At 42.0% G+C, this 27416-nt stretch overlaps 8 protein-coding genes across 8 annotated transcripts; 6 read left to right on the plus strand and 2 right to left on the minus strand.

The window, feature by feature from the left end:
* Nucleotides 1-105: 105 nt before the first annotated feature.
* Nucleotides 106-1077, plus strand: EAE97_002313 (uncharacterized protein; the record flags this gene model as incomplete). The annotated part of the gene is made up of 1 exon (XM_038872824.1): nucleotides 106-1077. The coding sequence occupies one exon, from the start codon at nucleotides 106-108 to the stop codon at nucleotides 1075-1077; it is 972 nt and encodes a 323-aa protein (XP_038736030.1).
* A 679-nt stretch (nucleotides 1078-1756) lies between these two features.
* EAE97_002314 (uncharacterized protein) lies at nucleotides 1757-5165 on the plus strand. Its single transcript, XM_038872825.1, has 4 exons — nucleotides 1757-2081; nucleotides 2194-4417; nucleotides 4470-4616; nucleotides 4672-5165. The coding sequence occupies exons 1-4, from the start codon at nucleotides 1945-1947 to the stop codon at nucleotides 4834-4836; spliced, it is 2673 nt and encodes an 890-aa protein (XP_038736031.1). The 5' UTR covers nucleotides 1757-1944; the 3' UTR covers nucleotides 4837-5165.
* Nucleotides 5166-5870: 705 nt separating this feature from the next.
* On the plus strand, nucleotides 5871-8608 carry EAE97_002315 (uncharacterized protein; the record flags this gene model as incomplete). Its single annotated transcript, XM_038872826.1, has 2 exons — nucleotides 5871-8300; nucleotides 8420-8608. The coding sequence occupies 2 exons, from the start codon at nucleotides 5871-5873 to the stop codon at nucleotides 8606-8608; spliced, it is 2619 nt and encodes an 872-aa protein (XP_038736032.1).
* A 2549-nt stretch (nucleotides 8609-11157) lies between these two features.
* On the minus strand, nucleotides 11158-12495 carry EAE97_002316 (uncharacterized protein; the record flags this gene model as incomplete). The annotated part of the gene is made up of 1 exon (XM_038872827.1): nucleotides 11158-12495. One exon carries the CDS (start codon nucleotides 12493-12495, stop codon nucleotides 11158-11160), a length of 1338 nt encoding a protein of 445 aa, XP_038736033.1.
* A 4068-nt stretch (nucleotides 12496-16563) lies between these two features.
* On the plus strand, nucleotides 16564-17085 carry EAE97_002317 (uncharacterized protein; the record flags this gene model as incomplete). Its single annotated transcript, XM_038872828.1, has 1 exon — nucleotides 16564-17085. One exon carries the CDS (start codon nucleotides 16564-16566, stop codon nucleotides 17083-17085), a length of 522 nt encoding a protein of 173 aa, XP_038736034.1.
* A 1137-nt stretch (nucleotides 17086-18222) lies between these two features.
* EAE97_002318 (uncharacterized protein) lies at nucleotides 18223-21692 on the plus strand (the record flags this gene model as incomplete). The annotated part of the gene is made up of 9 exons (XM_038872829.1): nucleotides 18223-19623; nucleotides 19671-19832; nucleotides 19888-19957; nucleotides 20009-20144; nucleotides 20193-20311; nucleotides 20358-20441; nucleotides 20492-20632; nucleotides 20682-20760; nucleotides 20818-21692. The coding sequence occupies exons 1-9, from the start codon at nucleotides 18662-18664 to the stop codon at nucleotides 21690-21692; spliced, it is 2628 nt and encodes an 875-aa protein (XP_038736035.1). The 5' UTR covers nucleotides 18223-18661.
* Nucleotides 21693-22904: 1212 nt separating this feature from the next.
* EAE97_002319 (uncharacterized protein) lies at nucleotides 22905-23644 on the minus strand (the record flags this gene model as incomplete). Its single annotated transcript, XM_038872830.1, has 2 exons — nucleotides 22905-23358; nucleotides 23448-23644. 2 exons carry the CDS (start codon nucleotides 23642-23644, stop codon nucleotides 22905-22907), a joined length of 651 nt encoding a protein of 216 aa, XP_038736036.1.
* Nucleotides 23645-24064: 420 nt separating this feature from the next.
* Nucleotides 24065-25861, plus strand: EAE97_002320 (uncharacterized protein; the record flags this gene model as incomplete). Its single annotated transcript, XM_038872831.1, has 1 exon — nucleotides 24065-25861. The coding sequence occupies one exon, from the start codon at nucleotides 24065-24067 to the stop codon at nucleotides 25859-25861; it is 1797 nt and encodes a 598-aa protein (XP_038736037.1).
* Nucleotides 25862-27416: the final 1555 nt, after the last annotated feature.

A 27416-nucleotide genomic window follows, 5' to 3' on the forward strand; every position in this document is an offset into this window, starting at 1 on the left:
TGTATAATATGATGCATCTCATTATTCCATGTAAGTCCCTCTAATCTCAGATATCAAACAATCGTTCTCGAGTCCATTCCTATATATCTACAAATTAATGCAACCATGCGTCTGAATACCTCCACTTCCAATCTTTTCACGCTATCTACACTCTTTTTGCTATCATCAGGGCTACCAGTCATTCAAAAAGACGTCATTTCGGTGGAACATGTAAAGAGGGCTACGTACTCCGTTGTCAATGTTGAGGGAGGTTCTTCAACTTCCCCAAGTAGTGGAAATGGGAAAGCAACTACTGTCATAGAAACAGTCACCAAAACCGAGGAGCCGGCAACAAAAACAGTAATCGAGACCGATTTAACTACAACTACAAATCAAGTTGTCTCAACTCAGACTGTGAAAGGTTCTGGTGCAACTGAGACTACTTCAGTTACTGTTACACCATCTCCAACCACAGTCGTCAGCGTTAGTTATTCGGTTGTGGATATCTCTGCAGCGACTACTTCCAAAACTTCATCCAAAACTTCATCAAAAGAAGTCTCTACCTCTTCAAGTTTCACTGCTTCGGTATCTTCGTCGGGTTCATCAAGAACAGCAATTACTAGTTCGGCAACCATCATATCTAGTGCGTCAGAATCATCAAAATCATCCGAGCCATTGACACAATCCACATCATCTTCCAAATATGCATCCTCAAGAACAGCCACGGAATTAACTTCCACCACACAATTAACCGCATCGCCTTCGACTTCTAGCATCTCTGAATCATCCACTGCAGTCGGATCTTCCTCATCGCTGTCCTCAATTGTCCCCAGCGTCACCAGCTTGATTACTTCCGAAGCATCTAGTCCTATCCCAACTCTCGAATCACAGTCAAGCACATTCACCGGAGAAACTTCATTCACATCACTCCCCACAACTACTCCACCTTCCACGTGGGTTTCTTCATACACAGGAATACTATCGAGTTGGTCTGCTATTACAGCTTCCCCTTCAGCTACTACTACTTCCTATGATAGTGGGTACTCGCTCACTAGTTATCCCTCTTGGAATTCCACGACAGCTATACCTAGAAATTGAGCAAATTTTGAGTCGTTACATCGAACGCTCGGCCACTACCTAGTTTTGGAGTGATGCTACACGCAGGGGAAATTCCTTCTATGAGGAGAATTTCATCTTGAAACCACGTTGCTTGTCTGAAATTCAGCAAGTGATGGAATAAGATCGTTAAGTTGAGAATCAAGTTTGTGATCCAAACTAGCGGCGCGGAAAATGTGCTTGGTTCTGTATTCATGTATACATCTTGGGTTGATAATATTTATTTGGAGTTAAGGAATCATATGGCGCCAAGAGCTGGCAAGCCTTTTATATTGTTGATGACACGAGGGACACGAAGAGACATGGTGGTGTTGTATAAGATGTCGAAAGTCTTAGATAATTGATAATGAAGATACCTAGTAATTGATATCAGCTATTCACATGTTAAAATCTACTTTCTATTGCTCTCGGGGTGTGATAGAATTTCTTGACAGGGGATAATATGTATAATACAGCTGTACATTTGACCAATAACAACGCTCCATTATCCTACCCAGGTTTATATTCCATCTTGAAGATTGAACCTTTATATCACAGAGTATAGGTAACTGTTACATTATCTTATCAAATCTGGAATTCCGTCCAAGACTGGTGACGCTTTTCGGAAGTCGGATAAACTCTTCATCCGTTAATACATGATTGGACAAGGGCAATCCTTGTCAATCAATTGTACATTGGGAGGCTTATTAGCGTTCCTTCCCCCGGAAACTGGTCGTCACCAGTTAATCTTCGAATCCTATACGAATATCTGATATCTACATTAATCGCTCAACCATTCACGAATTGTTATTTGCTTGGGCTACGAATAATCTCTGCTGCGCAAGCAACTGTACCTGAAAGTCTGCCATAATGGCTTCTCCACCTCAAGTCGTGGAGGATCAGGCACGACTCCTTGAAGATGCCTTGAATGTTGTCCGTCAACAAACACAACTTATGCGACGATGTTTAGAAAGTCCAGGGAAGCTTATGGATGCTTTGAAGTGCAGGTATGTCAATGAATCGGGTTATTTGAAGCTGATCTATGTGGTTGCAATGGTTATAATGAATGCGCCAGATGAAAATGATCTTGTGCTGATTTGTCCCTTTTAAAACTTGTAGTTCAACACTTGTCTCCGAGCTTCGAACGAGCAGTTTAGGGCCGAAGCAGTACTATGAATTATACATGGCAGTGTTTGATGCTTTGCGACACCTATCCTCTCACCTCAAAGATTCCCATCCCACTCATCATCTCGCCGACCTTTACGAGCTTGTTCAATATGCTGGAAACATTGTTCCTCGACTTTACTTGATGGTAACAGTTGGTACAGTCTATATGGGTGTGCCAGAAGCGCCAGTTAAGGAAATCATGAAGGATATGATGGAAATGAGTCGTGGAGTACAACATCCCACTAGAGGGTTATTCCTCAGATATTACCTATCCGGACAAGCTCGCGAACATCTACCCCAAGGGGATGGTGATGGACCAGAAGGAAATCTGACGGATTCGATAAGTTTTGTTCTTACAAATTTCGTGGAAATGAACAAGCTATGGGTACGACTACAACACCAAGGCCATTCCCGAGAAAGAGAGATGAGGACACAAGAGAGGAAAGAACTTCAATTACTAGTCGGAAGTAATCTAGTTCGATTAAGTCAATTAGTGGATCTGGAAGTCTACAAGAATACGATTCTTCAGCCATTACTTGAACAAGTAGTGCAATGTCGGGATGTTCTAGCCCAAGAATATTTGCTAGAAGTAATCACACAGGTCTTCCCTGATGAATATCACCTTCACACCTTGGACCAATTCTTAGCGGCTGTATCGAGATTGAATCCTCATGTAAATATGAAAGTCATTGTCATAGCTATGATGGATAGACTTTCTGCATATGCTGCACGAGAATCAGAAGCGACTTCTGGAGTAGACCGCGAGAAGTTAGAGCAGGAGGCTGTTGCTAAGTTGCTCGAAACAACTCGGTTGAATAAGGAGAGCAAGGCTGCTGATTCGAAGCCAGACTCAACTACAGCACCGGAGTCCTCAGAGTCAAACGGTGATAGCCCGTCGGCCGAGACAAATGGAGCCGACACAGACTCGAAACCAAATGAACAAACGGATGATAGTCTCAGCTTAGCTCCAACTGAAGTTGATACTCAGTCAGTTGCTGAGACAACTGTTAATGATGGCGCCAATGACAGGCCAAATGCCGTTCCTGAGAACATCAAGCTGTATGAGATATTCTTTGACCAAGTGATGCATCTTGTTGCTTCTCAGCGCTTGTCCGTACAAGATACCTTGGCATTGTTGGTGTCCTTGGTCAATTTAGCACTAAAAGTCCATCCCGATCGTCTAGATTATGTCGACCAGGTCCTGAATTATGCCTCAGAAAGGGTTAAAGCATATGCCAACACTCCTGAGTTACATTCTCCAGAGGCACAGAAAAATATTCTAAACTTGCTTCTGACACCAATCAACTCCTACGCTTCTATTTTTACAGCCTTATCCCTTCCAACTTATATCCCACTACTACAACTCCAAATATATCCAACACGTCGAGCTGTTGCTGGTGAAGTCGCTCGCACCTTACAAGGCAACTCAACCAAAATCTCTACAATAGCCTCGCTAGAGGGAGTTCTCGAAGTCCTTAAGGTTCTAATCAAGGAAGGATCTCAACCCCCAGCCAGCTACGCTGGCGTACAGCGCAAATCCGTTGAGACTGATGAAACGATAGAAGAGCAGGGATGGTTGGCTAGAATCGTTCATTTAATCCATAGCGATGACAACGATACACAATTTAAGCTTCTACAAACTACCAAGGCCGCTTATTCGGAAGGAAATGAGCGTGTGAAGTTTACAACTCCGGCTCTTATAACGTCAGCCATGAAGCTTGCAAGACGTTTCAAGGCCAGAGAACACTATGATGATAACTGGGAGTCACAAATATCAGCTCTTTTCAAATTTATGCATTCAGCTCTCTCAACTATGTATACCCGAGTGTCTGGGTCTGCTGAGCTTTGTCTGAGGCTCTTTGTGGCCTGTGGACAAATTGCTGATCAGACCAATTTTGAGGAGGTTAGCTACGAGTTCTTTGCCCAAGCATTCACTATCTACGAAGAAAGCATTAGCGACTCTAGGGCTCAATTCCAAGCAGTCTGTGTTATTGCGTCTGCTCTGCATGAAACACGAAATTTCAGCAAGGAGAACTATGACACTCTCATTACCAAATGCGCTCTACATGGTAGTAAGCTATTGAAGAAGCCTGATCAATGTCGTGCTGTATTCTTAGCAAGTCACCTTTGGTGGGCTGTGCCTATCGCAGCAAAGGGGGAGACGGATGAAAAGAATGTAAGTTTCAATTGTTACCATCACATTTAGGACAACAGCTAACACATCATAGCTCTATCGTGATGGGAAGCGTGTCCTTGAGTGCCTTCAGCGTGCACTCCGCGTTGCAGATGCATGTATGGATACTGCTGTCTCGGTGGAACTTTTTGTTGAGATTCTCAATCGTTATGTCTATTATTTCGAGCAAGAGAATGAAGCCGTAAGTACTTCGTTCATACATAATCACAAAGACACACATCTAACAGAATCGATAGGTCACAACAAAATATCTAAACGGTCTCATTGAATTGATCCATTCAAATCTTCAAGGCAATCAAGATTCTGCTACAATTAACGAACCAAGAAAGCATTTCCAACGTACTTTGGATAATATTACTTCTCGAAACTATGAAGGTGTAGTGACAGCAGCTGCACCTTAAAGCACAAGCAAATACCATCTCCTTTATTTTATTAATAGCTTTCTATGAGCATGAAATGGATCATACTCGATGTAAATTTATGTGAGATGGCTTGGGGTTAATTGCTTTGATGGAGACAAGAGGGAAAGAGAGAGACCCTGGGTATGATTTTTTCTCGGAAGCCAGCACTCATGTTTACGAAGACCAAAATAATGCAGCGAATGTACTTAGATTTTACTTGGCTCGTTTTTAAGCAAAAAAGTGATGGGTTTGATTTAATTGGCAAACATCAACATAGCTATAGGCTACGTATGTAAGAAGAGATGATAATCGAAATAGCTCTGAATATGTGCAACGTGAACTTCTAAAGATCACTGAAGCGTGAGATGCAATCTTATGAAAGATTTGCTTAAGTTGTTTGGCTAAACAGAATATAGTAACAGGATTTATTCACAATTTAAGGTATAGAGAACGTCTCTCCAACATCTAGATCGTGAATAATGAATTGTGATGCTTCGTTAGTCCTTTTACATATATATATATATATATTGCTAGGTTCTTATCACAAACCGTTTCATAATCTTACATATTCCTTTCTCCGTATTCTTGCAGATCTAAATCACTGGTGGATTTATCGACAGGGGAAGGTTACCGAAGACGCGAATCCCTTGATAATGAGAGTCCGTGATTTTCTGTGTCGCAGATAACCCATTGACTTTCGAATATGCTTCAACTTTTAAGCCACCAAAGAAATTCACAATACTTTGAAACTTCGAAATCATACAATAAGTATTGAAATAACAGCTGGCCTGAAGTTTTCAAGAAGCACTGGAGGGATTCATAATTCTTTTGGAGAATTTTGTGAATCAAGGAGTTCGAAAGGACATTAATATTTAGAGATCTATCGAAACGTCCATTGTCCTTCTATACGGCCGCCCTTCGTATTCGCAACCTTATCAATTGACAACATTATCAATCGTTAGCACACAAACTCAACCACCAAGAGAAGTGGTATCTCCCTCTTCCATATCTAACAAATTGGCACAACTTTCACAATGCCGGACGAAAAGCACATCTACGAATCTCTCCCCATACCCACCTACTCCGAAGCCATCGGCGAATCCTCTCAGAGCTCAACACCCATAATCTCCCGTTCCGATTCCTCGAATGAAACTGCACATCCCGCCGAAAGAGAAGGTCTGCTGGGCCCTGATGTCGGAGCCAGAATTCCAGTTCCCACTCGCAGAGCTGGTTATCGCCCTCCTCCCACTGAAGATGGCATTTCGAATCGAGGCAGTACGGAACAGGATACGTTTCTAAATCAACATGGAGAACGCCAAAGTGAGGATGACGATGAAGTGCGTAGAGAGATGGAAGAGATGGAAATACAGGATCCGCAAACCGAACAATCGACGTGGGGGAAACGAATGTCGAGTCTTTCCGCATCTTTATCATCGCGAATACCTTGGATACGGAGGATTGGCTGGCCAAAAATCGATGCCAATTTTTGTATAGTGATTGGGAGGATTTTCGCAATACTGCTCGTTATGGCAGTGGTATATTTGTTGTTTATGAGTGATCTGTTTTCGAATGCGGCGAATAGGATTGGAGGCCAGATGTTCCCTGCGGAGAGCGTAAGGATATTTGTGCAGGAAAGTGTTTCGGAAGAGAGAATTATGAGGTGGATGAATAGAATTACGGAGACGGATCATTTGGCGGGTACGGAGGGAGATTATATTTTGGCAGAAATCGTTCAAGAACTTATGGTGAAGAATGGATTGGAGGACGTAAAGATGGATGAATATGGAGTTTATCTAAACTATCCAAAGGAGGGAGGGAGGAAAATCGAATTACTTGGCGAAGATGGGAATCCGATTTGGCAGGCAAAGATCGATGAACCGCAACTTTACACAAATCCACCGAGACAACAAACACCGGTTTTCCATGGACATTCGAAAGCAGGAGATGTTACAGGTCCATTGTTATACTGTAATTATGGTTCACAAGCCGATTACAAAACCTTTTACGACGGTGGAATTGATACTAGAGGGGCAATTGCTTTGGTCAGATATTATGGTACACAAGGAGACAGAGCTTTGAAGGTCAAGGCTGCGGAACCTTGGGGTTTCAAAGCTGTGATAATGTACAGTGATCCTGCAGATGATGGATTTACATTAGGTGATACCGCCCCCAATGGTCGATATATGCCCAAAGATGGAGTTCAACGAGGCGCAGTCAGTTTAATGAGCTGGGTAGTTGGGGATGTCCTCACACCTGGATGGGCAAGCGTAAAAGGAGCGAAACGTGTACCGAAAGAGAACAATCCAGGCTTGACTAGTATTCCTAGTATTCCAATCTCGTGGGGAGATGCACAAAGGCTTTTACAATCCATTCAGGGATTTGGAGAAGAATGTCCTCCAGAATGGCAAGGTGCAGTTCCTGATGTCAAATATTGGTCTGGAAATCTTTCAACCCCCAAAGTTCATCTTGTTAATGAACAGGATGAAGTTGAGCAACAACCAATTTGGAATGTTTTGGGAAAAATTACCGGTGTTGAACAACAAGAGAAATCTATCATTGTTGGTAATCATCGTGATGCTTGGGTTTTTGGTGCAACGGATCCCGGTTCGGGTACAGCCGTTTTCCTCGAAGTTATGCATATATTTGGTGATCTTGTTTCACGAGGTTGGCGTCCACAACGTACTATCGAATTTGCTTCTTGGGATGGTGAGGAATACAACCTCATCGGATCTACGGAACATGTCGAAAAGAACATAGAGAAATTACGTAAAGATGCTTTTGTTTACTTAAACGTTGATGTAGCAGTTGGTGGCGACACATTCCGGGCCGCTGGAAGTCCAGTTTTCAAGAAAGCACTTCTTAGAGTTCTAGATCGCACAACTGATCCTGTTAAAAATGCAACACTAAGACAACTTTGGGATGAAAGGAAAGCGCAACTAGATGGTCTAGGTGCCGGAAGTGATTATGTCGCGTTTCAAGATATGGCAGGAACTTCTTCTTTGGATTTCGGATTCGAGGGACCAGTTTATCCTTATCATTCTGCGTATGATAATTTTGAATGGATGGCCAGTCAAGGAGATCCTGGTTTTCAGTACCATAAACTTCTAGCTCAAGTATGGGCTCTTCTCATTCTTGAGTTCTGCGATAGAGCGGTTTTGCCGTTTGATATTAGAGCATATTCTGCATCGGTTACTAAATGGGTAATGGAATTAGAAAATTGGGCAGAATCAAAAGGACCAAATCAAGCTGGTAATGTACCATGGTCAACAGAACCATTGAGAGAAGCAGCATTACAATTTGCGCAAGATTCGAGAAGGTTTGAGAAGTTTGAATTAGAATGGGATGGATTGGTATTGGGAAGTGGAGGATTTGAAAGTCCGGGATTGGCAAGTCATAGAAAGAGTCATAATACTCGAATGGCGAATTTCGAAACGCATCTTTTGGATTTGGAGGAGGGTGGTGGGGTATGTTTTCTTTCTCTTTGCTTTGGGTTTCCTGTCTTTTCCCCCTATCACCTCATGTCCCCAATTGTCTTCATACCTTTCATCTCTCATCGATAACATCTACTAACATCTTAAAACAGATACCTAACAGAACCCAATTCAAACATGTAATCTTTGGCCCACAACTCTGGTCTGGATATGATGAGGCATTTTTCCCTGCTATCCGTGACGCAGTCGAAGTAGGTGATTGGGGACTAGCAAAGAAACTGGTGGAAAAGACAGCGAATATTATTAAAAAGGCTAGTAGGAAAATGGCGGATGGAAAATAAAGGCCTGTATAGGCGAAGGAGGAAAGGAGTTGAGTGGGAGATACAAATATTATATCACTTTCTGAATCGAGAATCAGGATAATGATGATTCGAGATTTCAGGATTTCAGGATTTGGAATGGAAAACTTTTGTGTATGCGTTTGTTTCATACAGCGAGCGTTTGGCGTTATTTTTTTTGTCTTTGCTTTTTTGGGGTATCGATTCTTTTGCCATCGTTGGATGGGATGGGATTGAATCGGACCGGATTGCCGGGGGCTGAGATGGAGACGAAACAATAAGTAAGAAGCAGAGGTATGAAAGAGGCTGGTTGTGCATACATTGTATGAGAAAGACAGGATAGCGTGCGTGATTCTATACCTACCTACCTATCCGTGGATTGGGTAAAGTTGGGTATTGAATGTTGGGACATGAACCCGCTTGAATACAGTTGGGAATAAGAATAGTAGTAGTTAAGGTAGAGAATATTATTGGAGAATAAATATATCAATGGAAGATATCTGTTAGGAATATCTGTTACGAGTACTGGATGTTGAAATGCAGTGGGAAATGAGAGTGAGAATGATAGGAGTGTAGATGGGAGGGGAAATTGGGATGTGAATGAGGATGTGAATGTGTATACTCGAGCTACTCATAGTCTATCTACTTGTCTATATATTATTTCAATTTCTCTCGTGTTGTGAGAGGGGTTCTGTATTCAGGGTTCTGTATTCAGGGTTTTGTATGTTTTTCTTTTCTTTTTCTTTTTCTTTTCTTTTCCTCTCTCTCTGCTGGTGTGGTGATGGTGGTATTGATACTGTGAGAGGGGGAGGGAGGTATTAGGGAGGTATTAGGGAGATAAATGGAATCTGGATTGGACTTTGAAGTCAGAACTTTGAAGTGGATTTGATTGTATGAATTGGAATGGAATGAATTGGATGAATTGGATGGATATATAAGAGTGTATATAAGAGTGTATATAAGAGTGTATATAAGAGTGTATATAAGAGTGTATATAAGAGTGTATATAAGAGTGTATATAAGAGTATATATAAGAGTGTATATAAAAAAATGATAAATAGATACCTACATAAATGACCTCGAATGATTCTTGAACTTTAAAGTGGATTTGTCGGATTTGTCGGATTGGATGGATTGGAATGGATAGGTGGATAGGTGGATAGGTGGGTGAAGGGTGTTTGGGGTGAAGGGTGAAGTATTAGATAGATAGCTAGATAGGTAGGTAGATAGGTAGATAAATAGGTAGATGACTCAGGTAGGTAGGTATTTGACTTTTCTTTTTCTCTCCGTCTCCTTTTTTCAAGAGAGGGATTTAAAGAGCAAGGGAAGGGAAAGTAGATGAGGGGATTTGAAGGGGGGATTTGAGGGAAGAATTTGAAGGGGGCATTTGAGGGAGGAGGGATTTGAAAGGAGATTGAGGAAAGGAGGAAGAGAAGAGTAGAAATGAAAATGAAAATGAAAATGAAAATGAGAGGTAATTTGTATTATTCGTCTGATTGGGTTAATATCAATTCAATTCAACTTAACTCAACTCAATTCAACAACTAAATTTTTGGAATTCACTAAATTTCACAAGCTTAAACACTGGCTTTGCATCAATAGTTGGATTCACACGAATGAACAGATGGGATGGGATGGGATGAGATATGATATGATTTGAATTGTTTTATTTGTTTTCATTTAATGTATTTTGATTTGCTTTGAATTCCTTCGCTTCTCCTATCCTCCTATTTGCCTATTCCACCTTGATCCTCTCGTGCCTTCTCTTCCCTTTCCTCTATTCTTTCTTCTTTTCTCTCCCTCCTCATTCTTTAATTCAATTCAACTCAAACAAATTCATCATTCCCCTTTCCTATCTTTCACCCGCTTTCCCCCCTCCTCCTCCCATCCCAATTTTCCAGATCTCCTCAAACGCACATCTCACAAATCATAACCACATCAAAATGCATATACACATCCCTCTCCTCCCCCACAACCTCTCCAAACCTCATGAAAAACACCAATGCTATCCATCCATCGAACCATAAACACCCGAACCCCCTTTCAACGCCCGTTCCCACTTCAACTCCAACCAACCGAGTCCAATTGCCGCCCGCCAGAATGCTAAACGCCATCCTATCTCCAAGAAAGAGAAAAGAAAAAGAAAGGCAGAGAGAAAAACACCCATTCCCCATACAAAAACAAAATATAAACACAGAAAGGCGTAAAACAAAACAAGTAAACAAATCTTTAATCCCCAAACACCTATACACCATTCTTTTTCGCTATCAAGCCCAAGACGTATGTATTCCCTGGCCGAAATTTTATAACGCCTGCTCCATTGTCCAATATCCAAATCAATACCAATCAAGACCAATGATTTCGATATGCTAAACCCGACAGTTTTGAGACCAGACAAAAACGGACAAAAGTTGGGTTGGAAAAATGGAACCACTGTCCCAAGTAGAGAAACAAAAGAAAAGAAAAAGAGAAGATAAAAAATGAACGCTGTGGTCAGGCGATAATCATAATCACGTATGGGTTTTCCCATCATATCCCCAAGAGAGTGACATTTATGCCTGTAAATCACCATGCTTAGGACATCCCTCCACATGTTCCGGCTTTGACGATTTTCCCTCATTCATTGTCATAGCCTCCTCTCTCTTCGTATTCGGAAGCGGTTCACTAGCAGCTGCAGCTCTATACTCTCTGGCATTCATCCACGAATTTCCATTTCCATTTCCATTTCCAATAGTCGATCCCGACAATTCTCTCAATGGCAAATCCGTACTTTGACTCTTATGTAACTGTGGAACCACATTTGACGAGCTGACAATGGTCGCTAGAAGAGGTCTCCCATTCGCATTCGCATTCGTTTCCCGCATTTCCGTTGCCACTTCCGAGTCTCGTATAGGGACATGCTCTGCTTTTCCACGGGGTTTACTATTTGCAGCTTTGGGAACCGTGATTGGAGATGGTTTTCTGGATCGTCTCGTTGTATTACCATCTGAAGAGCTGCAGGAATCTGCCGATGAACTTCTGTTTCGATCGTGTTGTTGACCTCTGTTTGTGAAAGAACGGATTTCCAATTTGGAAGGAGTTTCTCCACGTTGGACTTTGGCATCGATGAGTTTTTCCGTGACGATCCGTCCCAATGGTTGACCTTCTGTACCTCTTCGACTACTCCCATGACTGCCTGCTCGATTTCTACTAGTACTGACCACTCTCTCCTTACCTTCCATTACTTTTGCCGAAGGAGGTGGTTGTATCATCCATCTCGTTTCTTCTTTACTCCTTGGTGCCGTACTAACAATTGGTGGATGTAAGTCGTTAACTGGCGGATTCCTCGCAATATAATACGACTCTGGATTTCCATCCGATCCATGTTTACTGCTAGGTCTCCCATCCATATTGAACATTCTCCCCGCAGATTCCGAAGCTCTTGTAATTGCATCCATAATTCTATGACCCGGTCCATAAGTTTCCCTACCCCAAAGTTGCTCATCTTCTCGTTGATATCGTTTCCGATTCCACCCCTCTCCCGATATTCGAGATCCTTCTTCAACCACCGTAGGACTACTGCCAGTATCCGTACTCATCCCCGCACTACTCGCATAACTACTCCCTTGTCCTGCTGTATTCAATCCTCTCTGACTTCCATTCTTATCCTTCTTATTTCCTTTTTTATTCGGTGGACCGGGCCCCATCATGATTTCTTCTGTCCAGTATGGATTTGTCGAGAACGGGGAAGGGTGCCTATACAGGCCCGGTTGTTCGGTTTCCAATGCATGTTTTTCGACTCGTTCTCGTTTGGCTTGTTCTTTGGCTTTCCTTCTATGGCTAATCTTGGCGCACGTAGCGCAGGATAATACGTAGAATGCAACAGATTGTAGAGCAACATCTATAGACATGATTTCTCAATTCTTTGATATGGCGAACGGAGAAGAAGCGTCTATAGAACTGTGAAATAAGGAGATGATCGTAGGAAAAGTTTAACGCATGAAGGTGACGTTGCGCAGTTCACTCATTCTGCGGTTGCGGCTTGTTTCGAATGGGAGGATCCTCAACCAGGAAAATGCTGGTTTCAAATATGCGGGATGGGATGGATCCTTTTCGATAATACCCTGAGAAGTATTGCTTAGAGTGAGTTTTTGAGTATGGAATATGCAAGTAAAGACTGAGTTTGAGTTCAGATTCCCAAGAAATGGAGTCTCGTATGAAAGGTATAGAAGTCGGGTACGAAAGATATGATTATGATTGGTGGCTGGGAGGTTGATGAAGTAGCCAATCTTAATCCACAGTCATCAATTGAATTTTCAAGCACCAATTGAATGGGAGGGAACCTTTGTAACAAATATAGAATTGTATGAAGTTTATAGTTTGAAGGATCGACAATGACAATGGTGTAACGAATGATTAGACTGGCTAGTTATAAGTAGTTGAGTAGGTAGTTTGAATTCTTTTGTTTGTTGTGTGTGCTCCGTAATTTCTATTTTGATATTTCTTCGAGTCCAAGCGGAAGGGATGAGATGTGATGTGATGGGACGATGGTGATGGTGATGGTGATGGTCTCTATTCCAGATAGTCTCCACGTTTAGGTTTGAATAGGTATGATGAGACCTTGGTGGTATGTGTCTTTTTGATATTGGTTTAAATGATTTGAAGTGAAGAACAAGTAAGACCACAGAAGATGAATAATGATGATTCGTATTGGAAGTGATGTCAGAGATTCATTTAATTGACAAGGCCAAGTTCGTATTTTGTACTTCGTATGCACTTATTAATAATTGAGGTTTGGATGAAAGGTCGGTATGATAGGGATGGGGTGGGATGGGATGGTCTGGTATGTGTGGTATGTGTGGTATGTGTGGTATGTGTGGTATGTGTGGTATGTGTGGTATGTGTGTATGGTATGTAAAAAGGATTCCAATGTGTTTTTAGTCACACATACTACCTTGGGTAGGTATAGGTATAATACGAATGAATGAACAATTGATTGATTAATTGAATAACTAAATGATTGAATTGATGAATCAATCAATCCCTTCCTTTATCGATAACCAGGGGTTGGGTTGATTAAACGGCCAAGCGATGGAGATCTAATTTAGTAGGGAGAAACGAGATACCATCTCACGAGTCACAATCTAGGAGATAGTTATGTTTCTCAACATATTTTATTACTCTGATGATCAATTGTGAAATGTACATCGTATTTCATTTCAATTGAGATAATCGCATCCATCCACCCTGCGTGTGAGAATGAAGAATGAAGGATGGGGAAACATACTCTGTACAGTCAACTCTCTCGCCAGTCCGATTAGGTACGGTACATACTTGGTACTCCATAGAAAGGAAGGAGCTGGGGTATGTTATTATCAATTCTCAAATCCCCCTTGCTTCTCCCCCTGTTTGCCCCATATAATGTAACCATCGCCACGAGGGGCAATGCAATGGCCTGTTCGGTTTGATGAAGGAGAGGTGATATGATATCCGAGGTTAGATTTGGGATGTGGTTGTGTATGTATCCATCGTATTGTTGTCGAGTGAAGAAATAAATGAAAGGAGAATTCCAAGTTATGACGTTCAATTATTTTCTATCTTTACCTACCTACCTACCTACCTACCTACTACTCACTCACTCATCTATATCTTTCACACATCCCTTTCCCATCCATCACCATCCTCTTCAAACAATCGAGATCATCAATCCATCAATCCATCAATCCCCGAATTCCTCAAACCCTCAGATAAGTTACTCGTACATACTCGGTAATGATTCAAAACGCAATCCCCCACCTACCCATCCCCCGATCCATTCATCCCCACAGAATCCCGTCCATCCACCGACCTACAGCCTCCCTCGATACGTGCTAAGAAAACATACCGAGTAGCAAGTATCCATCCATCTACTTCGTACTAATCACGTCCCTCCCCAGCCCGCGCAATGCATACTCCGTAGTCCGTACGGACACTCACCTGCCCTTTTCCTCGATTGCACACTCCATCCAAGCTTCCAAGACCCCTAATCAGCAGTCAGTGATCAAGCACTGAAAATATGGAGTGGACCCTGAATAATTTTCGGATTGTCCATATTTGTATCCGCTTTTGTAAGATGAAACTCGAAAGTCGAAACGAAACACAGAAGAGTGATGATCTTTGTAAGGGTTTGCGTTCATCTTTACTAGGAGTTCTCGAGGAGGTGTTCTCGAGTTGTTTGAGGATAGAGAGAGATGGATAGATAGATTTCTTATTGCGCTTATGATATTATAGATACCTAGATACCTAGATACCCAGATACCCAGATACCCAGATACCTATCTAAGATATGAAACCAGTAGGTAGACATAAAATCCAACTTTCTATCCGCATTACAATTTATGATCCATCCGCATCCAATACCATACGTAGAAAAGCGGTGTCTATTAGCTATTCCAAATCACAGCCCTCACCACCTTTCATTCCAGTGCCTACCTCTCTACCTACCTACCCAAGCCAGGTCGTCCACACACATGCCGTGTAACCACACAAAATCCGGAGTTCTGGTTTGGAACTTTGGAACATTGGAACCGTGGCATTTTGATCGGCTGACTTGAGTACCCGTATCAGCCAAGCCAGTATTCAGGTGCCTATACAAGTATATCTAGTATATCTAGTATACCTATATCAACTAATTCTGTTCCATAACTTCCATTTCATTCCATTCGATTTTATTAATTTCTTGCCTAAACATCTTTTGCTCAGTTTATTGGTCCGATCGTATCGTATCTTCGTATGTTTGTATGTATAGTTAACTTTATATGTATATATTTCGTATAACTATGGTTATTAAAAACCTACCTAGTAATACCTACTAAGAATAAGCTAAGGTATCTGGTAGGATAAAATAATATACTAGGTAGTCAGGTACGTAGGTACCTAAAGTTAGTAACCAGTACCTAAGTAAGGTTTGAATTTTTCGAGTTAATTAACCTGTGGATTCAGGAACGTGAACCTAAATATCTATCTTTTTTTGTTTTTCTCTACTCAGATACCTTAGGTAGGCACCGATGTAACAATACTTATACCTGGAAACGATGAATCTTATTTTCATAGGATTTTTTGTTATTATTGTAATGTGATAATATTATATACAATACTAGACCAGGAGATTAACAGAAATATCAAACCACCTAGGTATGCTACCATATTTCTGAGATCTGGATTGAATACTACTAGGTAGGTAGGTATTACTAATTGTGAAGAGAATTAATCGATAGATAGGGTTTGACTATTTACGAAAGGAGGCTTGTCTTGTTATTTTCTGGTAATGGTGATACCTACTAGGTAGTGATATTGATGGATAAGGGTGTGAGGATATTCAAGTGTGTACCTATGTATTATAACCTTACTAGGTAGATATGTATGCAAACACAGGTAAACTAGATGATTATGATAGATGTATAAAATCGCCGAATTAAAGGAAGACAGAGTTGAAATGGTTGAGAAATTGTAAGTAGTGTTATATTAATATATGAATTTGTGTGGCCTTCCTTCATGTCATCAGGATCGTTGCTGTGGAAAGAATAATTACAACAATGTGGTTTTACTGTACTAGAAGTTGTCTAATTGTCTAATCGTCTTGACTATTTGGAAATCTTACAAGAGCACGAAAATATCACGAACAAGCAATGGGACTAATCGTTCATATGTGATTAATACAATATTTGGCCTAGATATTTCCTACACAAACCTTGGAAGGTTCTTTTATTTTCATCTTGGAAATCTTTTTGACGATTAGATATGTTATGGAGGGCTACTCATAGAAGTACCTAGGTAGGTATCTATCATCACCAAAGTAGTATCACCATATCAGTAATTGGTTATCTAGAGAAATAATCATACATATCTACCTACATACCGAGAAACCTACAGTCAGTCAAACTCACACTCGCCTTCGAACCATTTTCCATCTTACCTATTTAAACCACATCAATCCCACCATGTCCCTATCAACTCTCCAACCCAACGCACTCTACATCGCACTCTTCACTCGCGGATACCCTAACCAACCCGACGACTTCCACTGGGCACTCTACCTCCACCACAACGCTCAGAAAGGCGGCATTAAATACCACGTCCGAAACCGTGGTGCAGGCTGGACTGTAGATCACGGAAGCACAAAAGGGATTTTGAAAGAAGCGCTTCTTGTTGGTCTTGTTCAAATCGCGGTGATCCCGGATGGGGAAGAGGGGTATGTGAATGAGGTTTTTAGAAGTCTGGATGGGACGCTGAATGAGAGGGAAATAACTTGTCGGACGTGGATTTTGAGGGTGCTGGAACCCTTGATGAGGGGTGGAAAGGGTGAGGGGGAGGGGGAGGGGGCTGGGGTTAAGATACTGGGATGTGAGAGTATTGAGGGGTTGGAGAGGGAGGTTAAGGATTTTGGGAATAGGTATATGGATGAGGCGAATGAGAATGTGCAGCCGAGACTGGTGGAAGTTTCGCGGGTTTGTGGTTTGTGAGGATGAGGGTAAGTTAGTTTTGACTTGACTTGACTTGACTCGATTCGTATTGACTGAGACGCACACTGTTTACAGTAAGAATTATGTTTGAGACGTTTCAATGGAATGCTGCTCAACTTCTACTCGAATAACTGAATCGAACAAAGATTTGCGGGATGGCTAATACGCGGATTGATTTTTGGATCCGTGATGATGATTGCAGTGTGGTATGTGCGAATATCGAACAGACGGACGGTGAAGAGGTTTGAACAAGCACTAACAAGCTCAGCATGCCCAGAAATGGTATCCATAATCCTTAGAATGATAAACCATCAATCATCAAACCCATTGCGATTCACAATTGTTCAAAATCCCAGCAGTTCATACATAGGTATTAGATACCTACCTGTGTATAAATCCGAATACGATATTATGTAGTTCATGTAATTCTCTTCATAAGGCTACTAGGTACTTTCATCCGTGCCAAGGAGACTACCTCATCAACTGCGTCAGCTAATCGATCGTTGACTTGGAACTAGTAAACTACATGTGAGAATAGCGTATGCGCTATTTTTTGGTTTGTTATTAGATGGATCTTTGGAGATGGCTGGTGTGATGGCTGGTGTGATGGCTGGTGTGGTGGCTGGTGTAAAGATATCAGCCGTTGTGACCGTATGGGCTATGATTTATCTACCTGTTGATGATGAAGTGGATTCGATGGCGAGATTGAGAGTTGTGATTAATAAGGTGGCATGGTGGGTTTATAGGTTGAAGGAAAGTCCTAGTATGGAGGTACGGTGTAGGTATATGTATGTAAAGACTCTGGCAGGTGTATGTAATGAGGACCTAGGTAGGCGACTATATTAGATCCCGAGTGTAGTATAGTCAAGTCCCTCATTCGATTCGACATAGCCGCTTCACGGGAACGAAGAGGAGTATGTATCGACAAACTATAAACAATAAACCAGCTCCAATTGGTCAATAGAGGAAATGCATCTCAAACCTTAATTGAATTCGTACTCAGACAAGGATTCTTACATACTTCACACATTACTTCATACATAAATGATCGCCCTTCCCCTGCTGGTCCGTGATTCTGATAGAGAACTCTAAGCCCCACCAGATGCGATAGGTATACCATATAATTTCTTTGTATTTGATTACATTCTTGGCGTTGTATAAGCCAAGAGAATTTGGGGAAAGTGAGAATTTAACTTGTTTTTGATAGAAATGAATGATAATTGTTGTTGTTGGACTTTTTTCGCCTTTTGTTGTCATTGCTACGGTGACATTCGCTTTTTAGGAAGCAAAAACTTCCTTCTATCTTGCTTTTGATTCCATGTCCTGTGAGGGAGTCAATTGACATTCTTAGACCTACCTATCTAATTGCGATTAGAGGGAAGATACGCAGCGAGTAATTCGAGGCTGCACAAAGCATTATATTACGCATTTGGGTCAACTGGTAGGAACGCGGACGGGCCGTATCGTTTACTTTTAAAAAGGATCAACAATTTAATCTTCTACTTCTTCTTCGCTCACATTACCGACAATAAACACGCATAATCTACAGCTTCGGAATTCCCAGCTCCCATAAACAATGGCAGCTCACTATCGGGATGATCTCCTTCACGGAAAAGAACATATCGATACCCACGCATCCTCGAATCCATGGCGCCACCAAGAATCCACCGCATTTTCCAATCATGCAAACATCGGAGCTCGAGGAGTAGATGGCAGAAATGAAAAAGAGGATTTGGCTAGTTTTCTTAATAAATCGCGAGTCCAAGGCAAAGGTCCACCTAGTCCGCATCGACCAATTGTACTAGCCGGGAACGCGCAGTCCGAAGAACTTGAAGCTGCGAGAAGGGAACAAGAAGAATTGGAACACAAGGATGCCGTGAATGGGGTGCAGAGGACTGGCGCGGGAGCAACGGTTAAGTGTGGTCCGTTGCTGAACTATAGACGGATGGAAAATGATGTTTGGTTTGGGAGTGTGTTGATTGTGGTTGATTCGCATACGGTCAGGGAAGATGCGGTACCGGAGTTGAGATTACGAGTTCAAGAGAGGAGACAGGCCCCACAAAATGGTAATGGGGTGGGTATTGCCACTGGGAATGAACAATTGAATGGTCATGATCAAGCGCCTGGGATTATTAACGGGGTAGATTATTCTGAGAACGTAAACCCAACACAAACATCGAATGGCAATATTCCTCAACAAAATGGAGTGTCCGACACTTCTAGCGATTTGGAAGAAATCAAAGTTAGAGGAGTCAAGCTTTATGCAGATGTTGCGAACACTTTCTGGAGATTTCATATTCAAGTTCCTATGCTACAGGAAGAACTTCGATGCGAATACGCTATTCCCGGTCTCACATTTGCTGAGGGAGGAAAGACGGATAGACAAACTTTTTTCGTACCAGCGGTTACCGAGAGCATGAGAATAATGTTTCATTCTTGTAATGGGTTTAGTGTGGGAACAGATGAGGACGCTTATAGTGGTGCTTGTCTTTGGAGAGATGTCGCACGACAACATGAGGAAGCGCCTTTCCATGTTATGTAGGGATATCTTCGATTTTGGGTTGGTACAGACTAACATTCGATAGGCTTGGTGGTGGAGATCAGATTTATAATGATGGAATCAGAGTCAATGGTCCTCTGAGACCTTGGACTGATATTGGTAATCCTATCAAAAGAAGGGAATATCCTTTTCCCGAACAGTTGAGGAGAGACTGCGATGATTATTATGTCAAGAATTATATTCGCTGGTAAGTCAATGGCTGAAGTAGAAGATATAGGCTATGAGAATTGACTAAGATTTAGGTATTCCACAGAACCTTTTGCTGCGATGAATGGAAAGATCCCTCAAGTCAACCTTTGGGATGATCATGACGTAAGTGTCTTTTTGTCTCATGATAGGTTTATCTACTAATCAATTTAATAGATCATTGATGGCTTTGGTTCATACGTTGATGAATTCATGCGTTGTCCCGTTTTCCGCGGTATTGGTGGTGTTGCTCATAAATACTATTTACTCTTCCAGCATCATCTTGCACCTCCGGCATCTACATTTACAACTGGTGCGTTGTTCTTCAGACCATTTTTTCCCCCATACTAACGTTTCTCAGATGCACCCCAGACTATGTCTGCGAACGGAGGCGGAATTGATCCACGTCAAATAGAAAACACATATGTATTGGAGAATGACGTTCCTGATCCAAGCTATATTATTGGTGATAGCCCTGGTGTAAGTATTTTCGCGTTGTCTTGTAGATAAAGCTAATCATTTGCAGCCATATGTAGCAGAGCGCTCCCGTAGCATTTATGCAAGATTAGGCGCAAGAGTTGCTTTTTTTGGTATCGATGCTAGAACAGAAGTAAGTAGTCACAATTCCCAACCACGGTATGATATTGACCTTTGATCCAGCGTACACGTCATCAAGTGAACTATCCAGAAACATACAAGAAAATTTTCGATCGTCTTAGAGAAGAACTTACGGCTGCAAAAGATTCTCCAAATCCTATTCAACATCTTATTATCTTACTCGGAATCCCTATTGCCTACCCAGTAAGTCTGGTATTGCAATCTAATCATTCTCTGATGCTAATATTTGTAGCGTTTGACATGGCTAGAGAATATTTTTTCGAGCCCCTTAATGGGCCCACTCAAATTTATGAATAAGCGATTTGGATTTGGTTAGCGATATTTTATACATCCATTTATGTATATTAATTACTAACTTATATTGCTAGGTGGAAGCTTCTTCAATCATTTCGATGGCAGTGTAGATCTTCTCGATGATCTCGATGATCATTACACAGCACATACCCACAAAAAAGAACGTCACTACATTGTCAAACAACTTCAATCCCTTGCATCCGAATTCTCAGTCCGTATCACCATTCTTGGTGGCGACGTACATCTCGCTGCCGTTGGACGTTTCTACTCAAATCCTCACTTGAAAATCCCAGTTTCGACAGATTACAAGTATATGGCAAATATCATTTCTTCAGCAATTGTTAACAAGCCTCCTCCGCAAGCGGTCGCGAACCTATTGGCGAAGAGAAATAAAATTCATCATTTAGATAAAGAGACAGATGAGACTCTGTTGAGTTTCTTTGATAGAGATCCGGGAGATGAGAAGAAGAGTAGCAAGAGTAATACTGTTACAATGCCAAGTCGAAACTGGGCAGTTCTCACAGAAAATTCACCTTCCTCGGCATCTTCCATTCCGACCCAGAATGGAAATGGTGAAACACCAATCGATTCCTCCTCAGGACCCTACGATCTCCCTCCCTCTGAAGTACCAAAAGATGGACACTCTCCTCTCCACAAGGGAGAACAGGGCGCAGGAAGCGCATACAAGGCAGCGGATCCGCAATATCACGGCAAGAGCGGAGATGGAAGTCTAGACGTGGTGGTCCGAGTCGAGATTGATCAGCATGATGCAGAGGGCAAGACAAGGGCGTATGGCATGAGCGTACCGGTTTTGAGATATAAGGGCGTGCCGTTGGTCGTGGAGGAGGGGAGGAGGAGTTGGGCGGGGGGAAGGAGAAGTTTGAGGGAGAAGAAGAGTAGGACTTCTGTGGCGGGGAGGGGGGGGAGCGCAGGGAGAGAGGATGTTTAAAGTTGGTTTGAGTAGGGTAGTGCGGGGTGGGATTTGTGGAGGGAGGGGGTAAAGAGGAGGAGAGTGAGTGGGTGGGTGGGTAGTGTTTTAATAGTGAGGATTCTGGGAATAGGAATTGGACACGTATGTCGATAATAGTATATCCATGTCCCGTGGACTGACTGGGTTGGACGGGTTGGGGATTCTTTGATACCAGGATTGCGATATCTTTCCTCTCTTCTTTCTGCCGTTGTAATTGTATTTGTAATTAGTTAATATTGTATCGTTATCGTTATTATTATTATTGTCATTGTCATTGTCATTGGTATTGTCATTAGCATTGCATAATTCATGATACTAGGGAATCCATCATCTGCTATGAGTTATCTGTCACGTCTTTGTTATTTCTATATCTTCATATCTTCATATCTGTCTATATAATTCCAAATCAAGCGAAACTTCTATCGTGGAAATTTCACGGTAAGTAGGTAGCTAATTAACCAGCTAGATAGAGGGATCTTGAACGACGTTTTAATTTTTCTTCTCTAAGGCTAGTTACAATAATAATAAACACGAGAGAGAAAATAAAATGAAATGGTATCTACAACGCCGCCAATGCAAAAAGATCACAAAAATAGAGCAAGAACTTTTTGGGAAATGGGCTGGTATCATGATGAGATGGGTTGTGATGATTTATATTTGCGAGATATTGTGCAGAAACCCGGGGTATGAGGAACGAATTTGCTGTTTCTTCTCGCGTGGATGGATTCGGAGCAAGTTGAGTTTTCATGGTATAATCACCTTGTTGTTTGTAGGGAAAGAGATAAATACCATGGTTGGAGAAGCCGTCTTAGATACTACAGGTGAATCCTTTGGATTGCAGTAATTTTCTTTCTTTGCTTTGTTGTTTTATGGTGGATTTTGACTCTTTGTTTTCAAGACACACCCTTTTGAGGAGGCTGATTGTTGAGTATAGATTCGTTAAGATTGTTTTGGTTTGCATTATGGGTACTGGTAAGCAAATAGATGTTCCGGTCGTTGGGACTCCTCACTTGATCTTGCGGTGTTGAAAGGTGTGGAAATGTGCCAGAACGAGGTTAAGGCAGTTGACAGCGCCTCCGAGGATTATTCTTAGAGCATTCTTCATAGCCGGTGATTTTGAAATCCTTCTCGAACAGATATCTTCCAAGAAGACCAACGGGTTCCATGTGAGACGAAATACGATTGACCGTCTCACAAATGCATACCTTCCTCCTCATCCGCACCAGCATCTTCGCGCATCCGTAATTCCATTGCTCGACGTAAAGCTTCATCGTCCAATCTCCCTCCCGTGTTTGTAGTTGCTGTGGCTCCATTTGTTGTGACTCTGTTCGCCGCAGATACCCCATTCACTGTTGTAGATGCGGCTGTAGCTGCAGGTGTTGGATCCATCACAACTTCACCTCCCACAATTCGTCCCGTTGTAAATGTTCCATCGGCCCAAGGGTTACTCCTATTTTCTTCATTCGCAGAGGTTGTGCCGTTTGTCGCAGGAGCGGGAGATAGTACATCTTCTTCTAGCTTAGGTTCTGCGCCAGCTTCATATTCGCCCCATACTCCACCTCGAGCTTCTATTTCTGTGCGGAGAAGTGAGATGCGGGTTTCCATGCGGGTTATTACAATTTCGTTTTCGCGAATGGCGTCAATACTACCAGAGCTTATTAGTAACTTCTTCTAAGCGCATCGCCTTCTCATTTTTTTAAAGTATGGAAAATAAATCAAAGGAAAATAACATACCAATCTTCATCTGGCTTCCCGTCTACACATTCGGGAGCTCTCCCTTCAGCGAAAGGTTTCAATTCTTCGTTAGAATAATCGAGATGTGCGATGGAATTGCGTAGTTCGGCAGCTTTGAGGTGAAGGGTGGACATGGGGAGATCTTTCAGAGCTTCTGCGAAGGCAGCAGGGGAGATTGGGAGAGCGTCGGCGGACATATTGATATTTGGGTAAGTTTGAGAATTATTTGTCAAGTTCGTGGATGCTGTTGGAGGAGGGGTTGTGTATAGCTCGTGCGACTATGCCCAAACTTGGAAGTCGTAAAAGCTGATATTCCTCTGTCAGTAAACAAGAGAGATATTGGCTCTTCAAGTTGTTAAATCTACAGAGAAAATCTCGAGATGTCGTGAATTGATAATTGTATCGAAGAGATTGTAATAATTGATAGGAATGGAGGGGTTGAAGTCGAGGCAACAGCTGCCCGCGCGGAATTATCGCATATTGGTCTGTGCGCATATATTTTCTATGATCTCCAAATCCAATCTTTAGTAAATTCGATGGCGAATAAGAACACCATAGCGGGGTTCCTTCATCCAATGATTCAAAGCAAGGTATGACATTATAGTAAGAAGTTGAAGATGAATAGTCTTTGGCCTGCAGCACGCAGTTCGTGCTTACAAACTTGGGTCACACTACAAACATGTAGTACAATTGATGGTTTAGCCTCGAGGCTTGTTCATGGAGCTATACGACCATATTCGATATCCTCGACGCCTTTCCGAAGGAGGGGACCTGGCGCAGGGACACTAAAAGCTGAAAACCGTGGCTGGTCAGGAGCTCTAGGGTTGCAATGCTCGAAGAGGTTTTATGCCTCGAAACGAAGGGCTTCAAGAATTCCAAAGAATTCGACATTATCCAAGGAATTGCCTCCCAAGAAATTATCTCAAAAGGCTACGCTAGGAAAGACAATATATACAAGATATGAGCAACTACCAGCAGACTATGAAGATCAAATGGGTCTTGATTACCGAGAGGACCCAATTACAGAGGAAGAAATTCAGGCTATTTTTGGACGTGTAATGGATATAGATTCGGCAGAACGATTTTTGAGAGTTATACATGGACGAAGAGTAGCGGGAACGCTACCAGACCCGGACGAGCCTAGTTCTTTAGCATACTGGGAGGAAGTTGCACAGAAAAACGCATTAGCATGGCTAAGACAGAATGTCCCAGTCGATGAGGATGAGAACGCAACATTGCGAGCCGAACAAGAACTAGCAGAGATTGAGGGAGAAATCGTTTCAGACTCGAAAAGAATCGGGATATATGTGCCTAATGTTGGAGGTGGTGTAACGAGAGGGGGAAGAATCAATCTCAATATGTACAAGCCAAATGATTCGAAGGCGCCAGCAGAAGAGAAAACAAGTGTATATGGTGATAGTGGATTAGATGCCATCAGGAAAGCCAATCAAGCAAAAGCTGCCGCTCTAGAAAAGAAGAAGAAGGAGGAAGAGTTGAGCCAAGCAGATGAGATACGATATAATACTGGCACTTTAGATCACGTCAAACCAAGATCACGAGTAGAACTTCGTCGAAAAGGTGAACATCCATGGCTCAAACACTTTGAGAAAAAGGCTCAAGAAACTGTACCTGAGGTTATTCCCGAATTCTCTGCTTTCACCCGTCTTTGGCCTTCGGCTCTAGTTGTTCTTTTGACAGTGGGTTTCTCATGTACATTGGCACATTTCTACATACCCCCTCTCCGAGACTCTCGCATGTTTCCAGAAATTCCACCCGCAGTTGCCACAGTCTCTGCACTCATCCTGGCTAACACTATGGTACTTTTCCTCTGGCGTGTGCCACCTTGTTGGACAATGCTCAACAAATACTTTATGATCATCCCTGCCTACCCTCGAGCATTATCAATGATTGGAGGTGTCTTTTCACATCAAGCCTTCACTCATTTTTTCCCAAATATGGTTTTTCTTGCCATCTTTGGAGTTGATCTTCATGATGAAGTTGGTCGCGCGAATTTCCTCGCCTTATATTTCTCGATAGGCGCTGTGTGCTCTTTTGCTTCAATGGCAGGATGGGTATGGAAAAGTGCGTTTATCTCATCAGGTCTTGGTGCTTCCGGTGCGGTATGTGGTGTTATGGCGGCAGATTTGTGGTATAAAAGAGATAAGGGTATCAGCTTTTTTGGGCTCACTCCATCGATTCCTTCGTGGGTAGCACTAGTGATGCTATTTGGGTCGGAAGTCTTAGCTTGGAGGAGAGCGAGCAGCGCTGCGGGCAAACAAATCTTAGATTATCAATCGCATATCACGGGATATATTGGTGGCATGGCTGGTGCGGAGGTGATTAGATGGAGGGATAGAATTAGGAAGAGACAAGCTGAGGAGAGGAAGATGCAGATCGAAGGGGTGTTGAAGTGATGATTGAGAGGTTGAAAAGCAGCGTGTAAGGTGGTAAAATGTAATTCTATTTGAAAATTGGCTTGAGATGACTCTTCAAATATCCTTGGAAGAGAAACAAATTTCATAAAATATAGACCGAGTAATAGAAAATTGTATATAGGATAGCAAATCAAAGCCCGCAACTCTACATAAACGCTCGGCGGCCACATCGTTCTGCTCCGCAGGTTTCTAACCATACTTTACTGAGAATTTCGTGAATATATGTCAAGAATACTTTTTGAACTCTTATTCAGCTTGTTTCGACGCAGCATTGATTTTCATTGGAATTTCGATTTTTGAATTCATTGATAGTGCATTCACAACATGCCAGACAGTGAAATCATACACATGATCAAATCTTTTCAAGAATACAAACCATAGAATTTATGGTCTGCTCTTCCTGTAGCTATGAACATACACACAGAGAACTTGGCCTCATTGCAAATTACAGCCTGCTAAAACGTCATATTTGAATTACCTTTAAATATTGATGATGTATGCATATGGTCGAAATACAGAGCAATGTTGATGGTGATGTTTTGATTGTGCTACGCCTAAAAGAGTAGGTCACCAGTGGGTGCATGGACTGACGGGACACTTCCCAATTTTCAATATTTTCAATAAATCCATTCTTCAATTGTTTGATATCAGAATTTGTATTTTGATTATTTTATCTTTATTCAAGAAATATAACAAATTTTAAAATAAATGGTTCAATATATCAAAAGATATTTACAAGTTCATTTTTGTACTGTCCCGTGAGTCCGTACACCCACTGGTGGGTGGGTTGATTTGATGACTAATGTTTTCTTCAACGTTTGACGTCGAAAAAGGAAGGGGCGAGAAAAGAGGGAGGAGTAAGAGGGTTCAATGGACGATACGATTCAGTATTTGCTGGCGTACTTCCCAAGTCAACAACTGCGTATTGGGTGATTTTTAGGGTTGAGGAAAAGCAAAATCTTAAGATAAAGGGAAAAGGGAAAAGGGGAAAGAAAGAGGGTATGACTGACAGACTGATTTCGTAATGTATGTCGTGTGAGATGTTGAAGGCTTAATTGGTAAGTCCAATAAACCTTCTCTATGAAGACACTGTACTAGTGTGGATGATTAGGCTTGTGTTTGTAGGAATTTGGAAGGGCAAATGCTACTTTATTGGTAAGTTTGATAGACTTATCTCCAACACAATGTTGGTTTTAGCAAGGACTGTTTCGTTTGTAAGTTGGATGAACGAATGAGAAGATACTTGGTGATGTATATCCGCAGAAGGCATTAATGCATTCAAGTGGCTCGGTTAAGCTCGGTGTCGTATCGCAGGAAGGCCGCATATGTCAAGGTTGTTTGTTTGTTGTTCATTTCGGGTTGGTAGGGAGAGTTACAGTAAATATATCGATGTAATAATTCGATGATCGTAGGCTGAGTTTCTTGCGGTTTTCCTTTTTTTGTTGGAAAGAGATGCTATGCTGCAAGGTGGTGTCTCAGCTATCACATCTAGTGAGGTATCCACTGCTTCTTCTTGATCTCAGAGTTGAATGTC

Source organism: Botrytis byssoidea (genome assembly GCF_014898295.1).
Source record: "Botrytis byssoidea strain MUCL 94 chromosome Unknown BBYS_004, whole genome shotgun sequence".
NCBI classification, from domain to species: Eukaryota; Fungi; Ascomycota; class Leotiomycetes; order Helotiales; family Sclerotiniaceae; genus Botrytis; species Botrytis byssoidea.